The sequence below is a fragment of the Equus caballus genome, chromosome X, assembly GCF_041296265.1.
Source record: "Equus caballus isolate H_3958 breed thoroughbred chromosome X, TB-T2T, whole genome shotgun sequence".
NCBI lineage: Eukaryota > Metazoa > Chordata > Mammalia > Perissodactyla > Equidae > Equus > Equus caballus.
This window is the reverse complement of record NC_091715.1, coordinates 105678661-105693883: the sequence shown is the minus strand read 5'-3', so window position 1 is coordinate 105693883 and position 15223 is coordinate 105678661. Positions and strand designations below refer to the sequence as shown.

At 34.3% G+C, this 15223-nt stretch overlaps 1 protein-coding gene across 2 annotated transcripts in view; it reads right to left on the bottom strand.

Moving 5' to 3' along the window:
* Positions 1-15223, bottom strand: part of TBC1D8B (TBC1 domain family member 8B) — a 67656-nt gene that overhangs the window by 35974 nt on the left and 16459 nt on the right. For both annotated transcript variants that reach the window (XM_023634368.2, XM_023634369.2), the window contains exons 4-7: positions 14769-14994; positions 13844-14084; positions 10627-10834; positions 9564-9731 (exon numbers count right to left, since the gene is read on the bottom strand). In XM_023634368.2, coding sequence (XP_023490136.2) covers positions 9564-9731; positions 10627-10834; positions 13844-14084; positions 14769-14994 — 843 coding nt within the window. The remainder of the gene's footprint in view (positions 1-9563; positions 9732-10626; positions 10835-13843; positions 14085-14768; positions 14995-15223) is intronic.

Genomic DNA, 15223 nt, shown 5'->3' with positions numbered 1-15223 from the left:
TAACCATGAAAGGCAGCATTATCACAGCCAATGGATCTTTTGGAGTTTCATTAAAAGCCCCATCCCCAGAACTCAGTCAATATTTTGACCAAACCAGCAGCTCCCTCGAAAATCTCCATTCCTAGGGGGTTGTTATCATTTGATTTGACTCAGAGCTCAGCTCTGTGAAAAAAAGCCCCATTACCAAGGCATTACAGAAAACCATAGCAATCCGCTGATAACATCACAGCTGCCTAAGGCTGTGATTTCAGTTTAGGGCAAATAAGAGCCTGGCTAAAAATTTAAAAGGAAAACCTGGAGAACCAGATGACCACAGGGAACTCTGAAAGGTTCCAACATATTCGTGGGGATCTGGAAGTATGTGTGCATGAACAGTGCTGTGAACCTGCCGGGGAAAGAAATGGGATAGGAGAAGGCCCCAGTCACTCAGCTCTGGCTGACTTTGGAAATAAGAAATCAAAGCTAAAGCTTATTTATAAACTGTCTGAAGTTTGAGGAACTCCTTTACAAAAAGATCCCCTTGACAAAAGGTAGAAAACTTAATGGTTCAAGGCATTTAGGGAAATCTTCTGACCCATCATTGGCTGACCACTAATTTATACTGACTCAGGGAGTGATCCAAGAAAGCCAGGTTTAAAAATGAAAACAAGAACTATTAAAAAAAAAAAAGCAACAGAAAGAAAATGTCCCTAAAGGGGCCTAGTTCTTGGATTTTGCAAATTAAGAATGTAAAGCAGCTATTATAAATATATTCACAAATCTAAAGGAAACTATGTTTAAAAAAATAAAGGACCCAGTTAAAAAGTGGGCAAAAGATCTAAACAGAGACTTCACCAAAGAAGATATAAAGATGACAAATAATCATACAAAGAGATGCTCAACATCATGTCATTAGGGAACTGCAAATTAAAACAACAAGGAGATACCTCTGCACACCTATTAAAATGGTAAAATTGAAACCACTGACAACACCAAGTGCTACTGAAGATGTGGAACAAGAACTCTCATTCATTGCTGGTGGGAATGCAAAATGGTACAGCCACTTTAGACAATGATATGGGAAGTTTTTACAAAGCGAAACATAGTCTTAGCATATGATTCAGCAATTATACTCCTAGGCATGTATCAAAGTAAACTGAAAACTTATGTACACACAAAAACCTGCAATTAAATATTTATAGCAGCTTTATTCATAATTGGCAAAAATTGGAAGCAACTAAGGTGTCTTTCAATAGGTGAATGGATAAACACTGTGTTATAGCCAGACAATGGAATATTTTTCAGCAATAAAGAGAAATGAACTATCAACAAAACTAAGAGTTGATTTTTTAAAAGAGACTGAATTTGTAATCCAAAACCTCCCAACAAAGAAGAGTCCTGGACCAGATGGCTTTACAGGTGAATTTTATCAAACATTTAAATAAGAATACTAATCTTTCTCAAACTCTTCCAAAAAATTGAAGAGGAGAGAACACTCCCAAACTCATTTTATGAGGCCAGCATTTCCCTGATACTAAAGCCAGATAAGGACACTGCAAGAAACAAAACTACAGGCAAAAATTCCTGATGATTACAGATGTAAAAATTACCAACAAAGTACTAGCAAACCGAATTCAACAGCACATTGAAAGGATCATGCTCCCTTGGAGGCAAGGATAATTCAGCATACACAAATCAATAAATGTGATACACTACATTAATAGAATTAAAGATAAAAATCATATGATCATCTCAATAGATGCAGAAAAAGCATTTGACAAAATTTAACATCCTTTCATGCTGAAAACTCTCAACAAAATCGGTACAGAAGGAACATACCTCAATATAATAAAGGCCATATATGACGAGTCGACAACTAACATTATACTCCATGGTAAAAGGTTGAAAGCTTTCACTCTAAGATCAGGAACAAGATAAGGGTGCCTATCCTCGCCACTCCTATTCAACATAGTACTAGAAAGTCTCAGCCAGAGAAATTAGGCAAGAAAAAGAAAGAAAAGGCATCTAAATCAGAAAGAAAGAAGTAAAATTGTCTCTGTTTGCTGAAGATCTTATATATAGAAAATCCTAAACACTCTACCAAAAACCTGCTAGAATTAATCAATGAATTCAGTAGTTTCAGGATATAAAATTAACAAACAAAATCAGTTGTGTTTCTATACAGTAGCAATGAACTATCTGAAAAAGAAATTAAAAAAAAATCTTATTTACATTAGCATTAAAAACAACAAAATACTTAGGAATAAAATTAAACCAGGGAAGTGAAAGATCTATACACCAAAAACTATAAGATAGTGATGAAAGAAACTGAGGAAGATACAAATAAATGGAAACATATCTTGTGTTCATGGATCAGAAGAATTAATATTAAAACGTCCACGCTATCCAAAGCCATCTACAGATTCAAGGAAATCCCTATCAAATTTACAATGGCATTTTCCACAGAAATAGAAAAAAATCCTAAAATTCATATGGAATCACAAGAGACCCTGAATTGCCAAAGCAGTCCTGTAGAAAGAAGAAAGTTCGAGGCATCACACCTCCTGATTTCAAGCCATATTACATAGCTACAGTAATCAAAACAGTGAGGTACAGGCATAAAAACAGACACACAGACAAATGGAACAGATCTGAGAGCCCAGAAATAAACCCACGTATACAGTAAACTAATATTTGACAAGGGAGCCAAGACTACTCACTGGGGAAATGAATTAAGAACTTAAACGTAAGACGTGAAACCGTATAACTCCTAGAAGAAAACACAGGGAAAAATTTCCTTGACACTGGTTTTAGTAATGATTTTTTGGATATGACACCAAAAGCATAGGCAAAAATCAATAAATGAGACTACATCAAGATAAGAAACTTCTGCATAGGAAAAGAAAAATCAACAAAATGAAAAGGCAACATATGCAATGGAAGAAAATATTTGCAAACCCTATATGAGACAAGGGGTTAATATCCACAATATAAAAAGAACTCACACAACTCAATAGCAAAAATAAAAAATCCAATTTAAAAATGGACAAAGGACCTGAATAGCTATTTTTATAAAGACGACATACAAATGGCCAACAAGTACATAAAAAGGTGCTCAACACTACTAATCATCAGGAAATGCACATCAAAACCACAATGAGATATCACCTCACATCTGCTAGAATGACTATTATCAAAAAGAGGGGCCGGACCCAGGTCCGAGTGGTTAAGTTCGTGCCCTCCGCTTCGGCAGCCCAGGGTTTCACTGGTTCGGATCCTGGGTGCAGACATGGCACTGCTTGTCAGGTCATGCTGAGGCAGCATCCCACAGAGCAAAACCAGAAGCACTCACAACTACAATATACAACTATGTTTTACTGGGGGGGCTTTGGGAGGGAGAAGAAGAAGAAAAAAAGATTGGCAACAGATGTTAGTTCAGGTGCCAATCTTTAAAAAAAAAAAAGAGGAGATAAGTATTGATGAGGATGTAGAGAAAAGGGAACCCTAGTGCACTGTTGGTGAAAATTTAAATTGGTGCAGCCACTATGGAAAATAGTATGAAGGTTCCTCAAAAAATTAAAAGTAGAACTACCATATGATCCAGCAATCTCACTTCTGGGTATTTATCCAGAGGAAATGAAATCACTATCTTGAAGAGGTATCTGCACTCCCATGTTCACTGCAGCATTATTTACAATAGCCGAGAAATGGAAACAAACTAATTGTTTGTTGACAAATGAATGGATAAAGAAAATGTGATATATATACACATATACAATGGAATATTATTCAGCCATTACAAAAAGAAGTCCTGCCATTTGTAATATGGATGGACCTTGAGGGCATTACACTAAGTGAAATAAGACAGAGAAAGACAAATACCATATGATCTCACTTATATGTAGAATCTCAAATACCGAAACTCATAGAAGCAGAGAGTAAAATGGTGGTTGCCAGGGGCTAGAAGTAGGGGGAAATGAGGAGGTGTTGATCAATGGGTATAAACTGCCAATTATATGAGGAATAAGTTCTAGGGGTCTAATGTACAGCATGGCGACTAGAGTTAACAATACTGTATTGTATACTGGAAAGTTGCTATGAGAGTTGATTCTAAATGTTCTCACTATAACAACAACAAAATGGTAATTATGTGTGGTGAAGGATATGTTAACTAACCTAACTGTGGTAATCATTTCAAAATATATACGTGTACCAAATCATCACATTGTACACCTTAAACTTACACAATGTTATATATCACTTATATCAAAATAAAGCTGGAAAAAAAGAACCTAGCACAGTTCCTGACACACATGGCTGAAGTTCAATAAATATCTGTTGGATTTTTTTTTAATTCTAAAAAAAAGAAATGAGCTAGCAAACCACAAAAAGATATAGAGGAACCTTAAATGCATATTGCTAAGGAAAAGAAGCCAGTTTGAAAAGGATATATATGGTATGATTCCAACTATATAACATTCTGGAAAAGGCAAGATTACAGAGACAGTAAAAAGATCAGTGGTTGCCAAGAGTTGGGGGGAAGGACAAACAGTTAAACCAAGGGGATTTTTAGGGCAGGGAAATTATTCAGCATGATACTATAATGGTGGACACATGATATTATGCATTTGACAAAACCTAAAGAACTGTACAATACAAAGAGTGGACCCTAATGTAAACTATGGACTTTAGTTAATAATAATGTATCAATATTGGTTCATCATTGTAACAAATGTACCATGTAAATGCAAGATGTTAATAATAGGAACAACTGGCAGGGTAGAGGGTGGTTGTATGTATACGAGAACTCTCTGTATTGTCTGTTCAATTTTTCCATAAACCTAAAACTGCTCTAAGAAATAAAGTCTATGAATTAAAAATATAAAGGAAAGTATGTCCCACCAAATAGTGCATATCAGAAAAGAGAAATTATTTTTTTAAAAGAGAATCAGTCAACAAAGTATGAGGATTTCAATTTGTTCATATCCTCCTCAACACTTGTTATTGTCTGTCTTTTGTATTATAACCACCCTAGTGGGTATGAAATGGTATCTTATTGTGGTTTTAATTTGAATTTCCCTAATGACTAATTATGTTGACCATCTTCATGTGCTTACTGGTCAATCCCTTACCTTGTTTGGAGAAATGTTTATTCAAATCCTTTTACCATTTTTAAAAATTGGGTTTGCCTTTTATTATTGAGTTGTTAAGAGTTCTTTATGCATTCTGGATAGATGTCTTTTACCAGATAGATAATTTGCAAATATTTTCTCCCATTCTGTGGATTGTCTTTTCACTTTCTTGATGTTATCATTTGTAGGACAAAAGCTTTTAATTTTGATTTAGTCCAATTTGCCTATTTATTTTCTTTTGTCATGTACTTTTGGTGTCACAGGTAAGAAAAAACTGCCTAGTTCAAGGACATGAAGATTTACTTCTATGTTTTCTCTAAGAGTTTTACAGTTTCAGCTCTTACATTTAGGTCTTCAATTCATTTTGAATTAATTTTTGTGTATGGTCTAAGGAAAGGGTCAAACTTCATTTTTTTTGGTATGTTGATATCCATTGTTCCAGGACTATTTGTTGAAAAGACTATCTTCCCCTAGTTGAATTTACTTGGCACTCTTGTTGAAAAAATCAATAAATCTAAGAGTTTATTTCTGGACTCTCAATTCTATTACATTGATCTATACGTTTACCCTTATGCCAGTATCACACTGTCTTGTTTACTACAGCTGTGTAGTAAGTTTTGAAATTGAAAAGGGTGAGTCCAACTTTATTCTTCCTCTTCAATACTGTTTTAGCTATTCTGGGTCCCTTGCATTTCCACATGAATTTTATTATCTCCCAAGCTTTACTTTTTAAAACAGATCAGTTACCCAGCTTCTGTGGATTCTAACTATACCAGAAGTTACCACTAGAGGTACTACTGTTACCACTAGAGGTAGTGAAAAAAAAAGCTCGCTAACATAATCTCTTTAACTTTAGTAGCTTAAGCAAGATGAAAAGAATGCCCATGACTGAGGCAGAGGAAACGTAGAAGCTTAGGGTAGAGCAGTCCAGCGGTGTTTCAGCTTGAAACCCAAGAAGCCAACAAGCCCTAGAAGGGTTGGATATTAAGAGGATTCAGGGAAAGTTAGAAAGGAGTATTCAAATCAATGTCCGAATATAAGGGTAGGACAGAAGAAGCTTACAATAAAAAATAATGATTAGCGAGTATAGGTCCAAATTACAACACTTCTCTTCCTTTTTAAAAAGCTTTTATTGACAAATCTACTTACTGTTCATTTTAAAATTTGCTGTTTTAATGAGGGGTTATGTTTTTGCAAAACAGATTGAAAAATTCATGGTTGTAGCTCTGGATCTCAAACAAAGTACATTCCCTTAGTTTAAGGCATATGACTGAAGTACCAGTTTATCTATTAGTAATATATCCAAACCACAGGACAAGTATCCAAGAAGGCAAAGAAAAATAATCTAAGTAATGAGATCCCAAACATAAATTTATAAAAGGGATGGCAAAAGTGCCAGTTCTATCTATGATTACGTCTTAAGCATTTATAAAATCACATTAACACATTCACCTTCAAAGATGTTGGCTTAAAGCAATTTAATATTGGAATTGTTTGAAGAGTATAATAAAGTAGATTATTCAAGAAACCAAGCTTAAATTTCTGAACTTTTTTTTTCGCTCTGGCTCTTTTGAATGGAAAGTTTTACCTCATGGCCATTCCGATTCTATATGCCCATTAATTTGGGTGCTCACCCTTGTGACGGGAATAAATTTGGCACTCATCAGACATTTAGTGCCTAGGCAAAATCCAATCATGTGAGGAAGCAACGTAGGTTGTTGACTCTATAACATGTACTCTTAGACCAGTTTGGTTTTTGGGTGACTTTAGAAGTAGTATATGGCTTCTAACAGTGAAGGAAAGACACGGCTAAGATTAACATTTCTTTATGTGTAACTGTTCTACAAACTACCAGATTTAAATTAGAATATCTCAAAAACTCAGCATAATAATGATGCTTGGGGTCCAGAAACGACCTGTAAAAGCAAAAATTATAACAAAAAACACAAAGAAACACTTCTCTTAAAGATCAGAAGCTTATCTTAACATAGGCTCCTGTTCATAGTGAATAATATAAAATTAGTGTTACTTTTACTTTTAATAAAATTTGTTTTCCTTGCATAGAAATAAATCTACTCCTTACAGCTAAAACACCTATGTCTAATTTATAGTTACAGGAGACATTACTTTATTCTTATTAAAGTAAACACCAGTTGCTCGGGTTACACTATAATTTTTATCCACATTATTGTGTAGGATAAGGAAGCTATTACTTCTAATTTAAAAACTTAGAAAGATAGATAGTGCTGGTTATGAGAACTAGTGAAACAAGTATGTTTACATATGCTTTGATAATCTGTAGAAGATATTTGCCCTTTTAAACACTTTAAGGCAAAGCTCAATTTCTACCCCGTCTTGACATTCCATAGTTCCTAAGATCCACTTATAATGCAGCTTCAAAGCATCAAGTAAAGGATATTCAGCAGTGCTCTTCTTTCTTAGGCCACTTTGCTTAAAACTTAGCTAAAAGGGCTCATTTTTCTTTCATTTAGTAGTTTTGAAAAATTACCGTATCTAGTCATATTTCTTGAGTATATGTGTCAATAAAAGTTAAGAGTAATGTGTTTTCTAAGCACTTAATTAGAATTTTTCAAAACCTGTGTATGTACCCAGATTTTAACATAACTTAATAGAATGTGGACAATTTTAATTGACACATTCAAAAATCTGGACAGAACTGGTACTTACCCATAATCCCAACTACTTCTGGGAACACTTTCTTTTGCATCAGTTTTTGATGTACTCAAAAGAAAAATTTCCTAAAGTCCTTTCCGTATTCATATTTAGATTTGTTGATTTAAACTGCTTTGAGATTTAGATTAAAAAGTCTTGTTGTTTGTGTAAAATTTACCAGATATGGTAGAATTATAGAATGGAATTTTTTCTTTTTGTTTCAGCATTCTAGGTGTAGCTATAACATAACGTAACTACAATTTCTGTCATTTAGAGATCAAATGGAACTAGCTCTTGTTTAAAAGCTCTGCTAATTTTTAAAATGTGCCATCATTAAAGCTAGACATACACAGATAATACTAAAACAAGTCAATATTTTCACCATTGCTAACATAAAAATCTTAAGTGAAAATAGGATGTTATGACAAAACAAATTTCCAAGAAAATTAATATACTGACTGGTATTTTGTACATATCTTTACTAAAACCTCTAAATACAGCTAAGAGAAACTAGAAAATTGTAGAACTCTGACATACATCTGAAAAGATGGTAAACTCATTTTGAAACAAAATTCTTTCTTGACAACTGAGTATACCCAGTATACTAGAGGCACTTGAGAGTTTTCAGGGGAAAAATTCTAGTTCTTCAGGTTTAAGAGACACAGATAAATTGAAGGAGAAGGAAACATAAGAAGAGCACTAAATCTAACACACTGAATCTGAAATGGAATAGGACAGGAAAAAAAGTGATATAAGAAAGAATATGAGACCACTGGAAGAGAAACTACGAAGACTGATCAGATTTTACTTGTGTCCTCACATCAAACTAAGGAATATCCTGGGTACATACTTGAAGAGAATAAAAGATTAGAAAGTTGGGGCATGAAAACCGATGGTCAACATGAAGGTTCTGTGTCTGGAACTGAGATATATGTATTTTTTTAATTACATGTTTTCATTGTGCTTTTCTATTATCAAACGGAAAGTTATTCTTATCAATACTGCATTATAATTGACTTAATGTAATATTTCCAGTCTCTACTCTGGAGAGAGAGGCAAGAGCCTCTAAAATCCAATCCAAATAAAATATAGCCAGTAAAGCCAATCTTGATTTTTTCTTTGAAATTTTAATTAAAATATATATAGTTACAATGTGGTAAGTCTTATCAATCTATTAAAACATGTTCCCAGGCATTGAAAAAGAAAATTAATTGGAATTGTAACTATACAGTTCCATGAACGACATACTAAACATTAAAATTAGGCTCTGAACCACTCTTTGCCAAGAATATTTCCCTTCTCTAATATTAAACTAGTAAATACATAAGCCACTATTTTGCTTTGGACTAGATTATGTAAATAAGGCTGGCCTACTGGTTATTAAATAAAAGGTAGTCAGATTGGTTTAAGATTGCTGCCCCTCTATAAGAATAAGAGGAGAGGTCCTTTTTCAAGGCATTCTCGAATTCTCAAATACAGTTTGAGTTGTTAAAAGCCATGATATATGAAAATACAAGGTGTGTACATGATAAACAGTAAATATAGTCAAGAAAGACCAAATGATAATTTTTTGAAAGTATGAGTTTCTAAAAAAGGATAGTCCTTAATTCTTACTTCTGTTTTATGGTGTGACTTAGAGAATACAATTTCTTTGATTTTAGTCTTTTAAAAAATAAACCTAAGTATGAATAAAAAAGGTACTATGAACTCCTTTTGAAAGAACGCACCACCCGAAACACAAACCTTGTTTTCAAACTGATTTGATTACTATATAATTACCTCTGTGCTAATATCATGATACTGAGTTGAAGCTGCCCCACACTTGAGCCTGAGTTTTGCCACCAGTTGCTCAAAGTCTTTAACTTCAATGAAGCGAAAAGCTGTCTTTCCTTTGATGCTAATGATGACAGATTTGCTGGACTCATTTGTCTTATCTATGGCTAAGACCTGCGGGGTGAAAACATATTACAAATGAATCACATTTTCCCTTGTTGCTGACACCTTAACGCAAAATGTTTTTAGCTTACCCTTTTGTGGCTAAAAGTTTGGGCCTGTGGTATGACTTACTAAGAAATAGACTTTGGAGGGGCTGGCCCCGTGGCTGAGTGGTTAAGTTCGCGCGCTCCGCTGCAGGCGGCCCAGTGTTTCGTTGGTTCGAATCCTGGGCACGGACATGGCACTGCTCATCAGACCACGCTGAGGCAGCGTCCCACATGCCACAACTAGGAGGACCCACAACGAAGAATATACAACTATGTACCGGGGGGCTTTGGGGACAAAAAGGAAAAAATAAAATCTTTAAAAAAAAAAAAAAAAAGAAATAGACTTTGGAAACTAGTTGTACCACTGATACAAGGAACCTCAGTGCAAGTTCTTTCACTTCTCAGGGAAAAAGTTTAACTAACTTGAAGCCTTTAAAAATGATAAATTCAGTGCTCCAAAGCTGACTACTTCTGACTTACAAAAAAGCTATCAGTGCCATTCTTTTTGACTGTGTGTATCAAATGCAACAGTCTAAGTTTTGGTATTAATCTCATAAATGTCTGAGTGATCATGTTCCACTGAGTCATCCTAAACCCTTATCTTGTTTATCAATTTTTAATTTTTTTCTATTTTCACTTTCAGTAAGAGCTATAAGGCTCTTATCCTAGCTCTCTTACCCTGAAGAATGGTAGTCTTATCCTGAAGAATAATACTGAACTTAAAAAAATGATTATTTTAAAATTACTAAAAGGATGTTGCATATTGAGCTTATAATAATTTACAGAACTAAAGGACAATTTACTCTGTGAATGATAACATTTTCAAACTGAAAACCAATATATATCCAAATTTACATTACCTCTCGTAATGGAATGATTACACTACACAGATTGCCATCCTGGCTAGCAAAGCAGATATAGTTTTCTGAGATGCACATTTTTCCATGAGTATTGAAGTGACTGAATGGTAGCCATAAGAAACACTCATGTACTTCTTTCAAAGTCTCTTCTTTGGGTAGCCTAAAAAAAGCATTAAACTGCTCACTGTGGGCTCGATTTTCCAGACCTCTGTAGGAAAGAAAAAAGGGGGGCTCAAATGATGACTTCTAAAGTGTACACATGCCTATATTGATTAATCTAAATGTGCTGTAAAGCAGAAAGATTAAACACTACATGCTATGTTCTTCAACAAATTATGAAATGGAAGAAACACATTGATTCCTAACAAATTTGTTTGTTCTCTTTTCCAATTTTGTTTTATTAGTAGATTACAATGCGCAAAAGTTAGAGATGATGTAGGTCTTCAAACCATCTGTTAAGGGGTCATTTGCTGGAAGATTATTATTATATTATTATATATTCATAGTGTGTGAATATGGCTAAAACCAATCTTGGCAGACAATAATTTTTATATCTCATTATCAGAAAATCAAGAGAGTTCCCCAATTCAAACAAAATTAAAAAATGAAAATTTATGGCATCAAAATTTAGGAAGAATAGTGCATAAAAGATAATATTAAAATTAAGCGAAGCAGGGGCTGGTCCCGTGGCTGAGTGGTTAAGTTCGTGCACTCTGCTGCAGGTGGCCCAGTGTTTTGTTGGTTCGAATCCTGGGCATGGACATGGCACTGCTCATCAAACCACGCTGAGGCAGCGTCCCACATGTCACAACTAGAAGGACCCACAACGAAGAATATACAACTATGTATCGGGGGGCTTTGGGGAGACAAAGGAAAAAAATAAAATCTTAAAAAAAAAAAATTAAGTGAAGCAAAAATTTAAATGAATGTTTAAAAAAATCCCAAATAGAGGCAAGATGAAACAACATGCTTACACAGTACTGGGCACAGGATATATGCCAATAAATACAGATGACTTGTTAACTGATATATAAATATATAAATAAAAAACAATTGCTTAAAATAATACAATTTTTCTAGAGGGACTAAACACTTGTGCTAAGCAGCAATGCCACCTGGGATAGTGAGTAAATTATGCAAGTTCTAACTCAAAGCCAACAAAGTTAAAACTAAATTCGCCATTCCAGCATATACTATTTGAATATGTGGCACTTCATCATGTCTTTCAAAATAATTCTGGTAAATATGAACAGAAAACCATATCAATTTTAACCTCACTTAAATTATACTTTGGTGGGTTATTTCACTATTATTTAAAAGGATGAGGTCTATTTATATGAAGGAAAAGATGTCCATGGCATGTTATTTTAAGGGGGAAAAAAAGCAGGTTGTAGAATAATATGTGATGTTTAGTCCCATTCATGTTTTTTGCAAATATTTTTTCAACTCAAGCATTAAAGTGCCTGGAAGGATATACACTGATCATTTGTGTTTTTTTGTTGTTGTTTTGAGGAAGATTAGCCCTGAGCTAACATTTACTGCCAATCCTCCTCTTTTTGCTGAGGAAGACTGGCCCTGAGCTAACATCCATGCCCATCTTCCTCTACTTTATATGTGGGACACCTACCACAGCATGGCTTGACAAGCAGTGCCATGTCCACACCCAGGATCCGAATCGGCAAACCTCGGGCCGCCAAAGCGGAAGGTGCGCACTTAACTGCTGTGCCACCAGGCTGGCCCCTATACTAATCTTAACTATTGTTATTATGCTTATGTATTGTTTAAGTTATAGAAGTAATACATATTTGTAAAAACAATAAGCCAAAGCAATAAAGATATTCCATTTTAGAAAAAAGTTATTCGGAGATTAAGTCTAAGTAAGCTATTATTCTTTTTATCTTACTAGAAAAAAGGATTTAGCTATATATGATTTTCAATAGCTTCTCTTATAAATACACATAGACAAAAACGGATTTCCTATATCTCATTAAATACAGACTTGGTAATGAATAACTCATTTATAGATGACCATTTAGAGGATATTTGAAGGGAAATAAAATGATAAAAATTTTATGTTTATGGGGGCCAATCAAGGAACAAATTACAAAAACAAATGCCCAACTATAATATAACATAACCAGGATTCTTAATCCTTATAGAGTTCTATTTATAAATCATGCACACTGGAACCTAATTTTGGTAATAAGGAGTAAAAAATTCACCTCACTGATCTATTTTTTAGAGAAGCAAGTAGGCTCACAAAGGAATTCTTATGCATATAGATTTTAGGAATTGTCTAGAAACAGGCAAGAGGAACAACTGTACCCAGTTAGGGCTATGTAGTAATCACACAGCCCTCCAGGTCACTCATTCTGGTCTGTCCATAGGACTGCGGCTTAGGTTCCGCTTACATTTTCCCATACAGTCTATACCCTCATCCTCCTTGCCAGAAGCTGCTTTCACTAGCTATTTCTGGATCTTCTCTCTTCCCTCTGTTTGGCATGCTCATTTCAGTCAACTGTTCTGAGTGTTGAGCAGGATGAAAGGGCTCTGGTCAGCTTCAGCAAACCAAATATAGTAGCAAACAGCTATCAGATACTTCTGATGCAGGCACTAATGGTGTTTAATACTTATCTAGTGCTTTCTATTTTACAAAGTGCTTTTTCACACATTATATTGTTCATTCCCTCCCAGTGCTCTCTGAGGTATAAATGACAGATGAGGAAGTGAGGTCCTGAGAGATTATGCCTCATCCAAGGGTTGCTCTACTCGTTCTAAAGCCCTTGCTCCACTGATCCCACTAACCTGCCTCTTCATAAAAAATGATGCTGTCTGTAAATTATGTTTAAAAATAAACAGCACATTTAATAACTTTGGACCTGAAATTATCTAGACTATTGACAGAGAAATTTAGAGTTAGACTAACCAGACACACAAAAATCTCCACATTTCTAAAAGCACTCGAGGGCAAATCCTACTGGGATCTCAAGAAGTAATTTTCAAACCTAACGTCTATTACTTCTTAGGATTAAATTTCATGGGGAGAATACTATTCGTGAAATGCATATGAATAAACTAAAAAAAAGCCACTCGATGATTAACTCTAAAGGAAAACTATTATGTAACACAGAACAGTTAATTTATAATGCTAATCAATGCTACCATTCTTTGGTCAAACAATACTTTAAAAAATAAATCTTAATTAAGCTTTGAATACCTTTTGGTGATTTGTAGAGGATCATCAAGGAATGGGTCATTATCAAACGTTTCCTTATCAAAAAGTCTCTTTATAGCATAGTTTGCTAGCTGTTCCATAAGAAGGTATGTTTGGTTAATATGCAAAAACATGGAAAAGTAGTGATTCTCCCCTTGGGAACACACATGAATACTCTCTGTCAGTATGACATTTGAAGTCTTTTCAAGTTTTGAGACAGCATCCCAGGAGATGATGAGTTTTACTGCAAATAAGAGTCACAAGCAGATATGATTAAATTTCTCAATATTGATTAATGTTTGTCACTCAGGTCTTTCAAAACAATGGTTAACCACTTGAAAAATGCTATGAACGAAGAAAATATTTTAGAGTTCAAGATTAGTTAAAATTTTCAAGCATAACCATGAACATACAATAATTACTGATTCTAGGAAAAGATATAATTCTAAAGATTTTTTTAAAAGTTATTCTGATTTTATATTTAAATCTGCTACTTTACATAATTACATAAACACAGATGTAAAAGCTATACGTGTGCTATGAACAGTACTGTTTGATTCTTCTTTGCAGCTGTGGGCCACTAGGTACTATGGCTACTATATTTATCCTTTGAAACATGGATTGAATAAAGTAGGTAGTTTAGAACAAGGAAAAGAAAAGAGTTATATGCCAGATGACCATCATCACTTATTAAATATTCATTCACTTCTCACAAAATGCAAGGTATTCTATACACACTTCTAATGGTTCCTATATTAAGCAACTAGCCTTAAAAGGATTCTTTCTCTAGATGAAGTGAACTTTTTAATGTATAGTTTAATTACCCTTAATATTAATCCTATTACTTTATATACAACCTAACACCACCACAGAGTTGATAGGTCAGTCAGCAAGTTCAAAGTCATGGTAAGTAACAGAAACCACTTACTTTCTGATCCCAACAGAAAAGAATAGAAGCTCAGAAAGTTGGTGCTAAGATAGAGCCAACCCTGACAAGGAACCCGTCCTTTCCAATAACTGCACGAGTAATAAGTCACTAACTTCTCCTGCTCTGGTAAACCAAAACATTTTTCAAATTTCAAAAGGGCTTCTCGAAATTTCTCAGGATCATCTTCTTTTGCAAAAGAATGTTTTCCCTCTTCAGCAATCAATCCCTAAAGGAGACAAAATGTTTTCTGAAAATTAATCATTACCTACCAGTGAAAATATAGTTCACATATTTAAACAGTTTGTTGAATACAACTGTGTACAGTATATCTACACAAGTACATATATCATATGCATTTATGTGTACACATACATGTTTCTCTTAAGGCAGAGAATAGCATATTTTCTTTAATTTTGTAATTAGGCTTTTTCTAATGCCTCACAAGGAGCTACCAC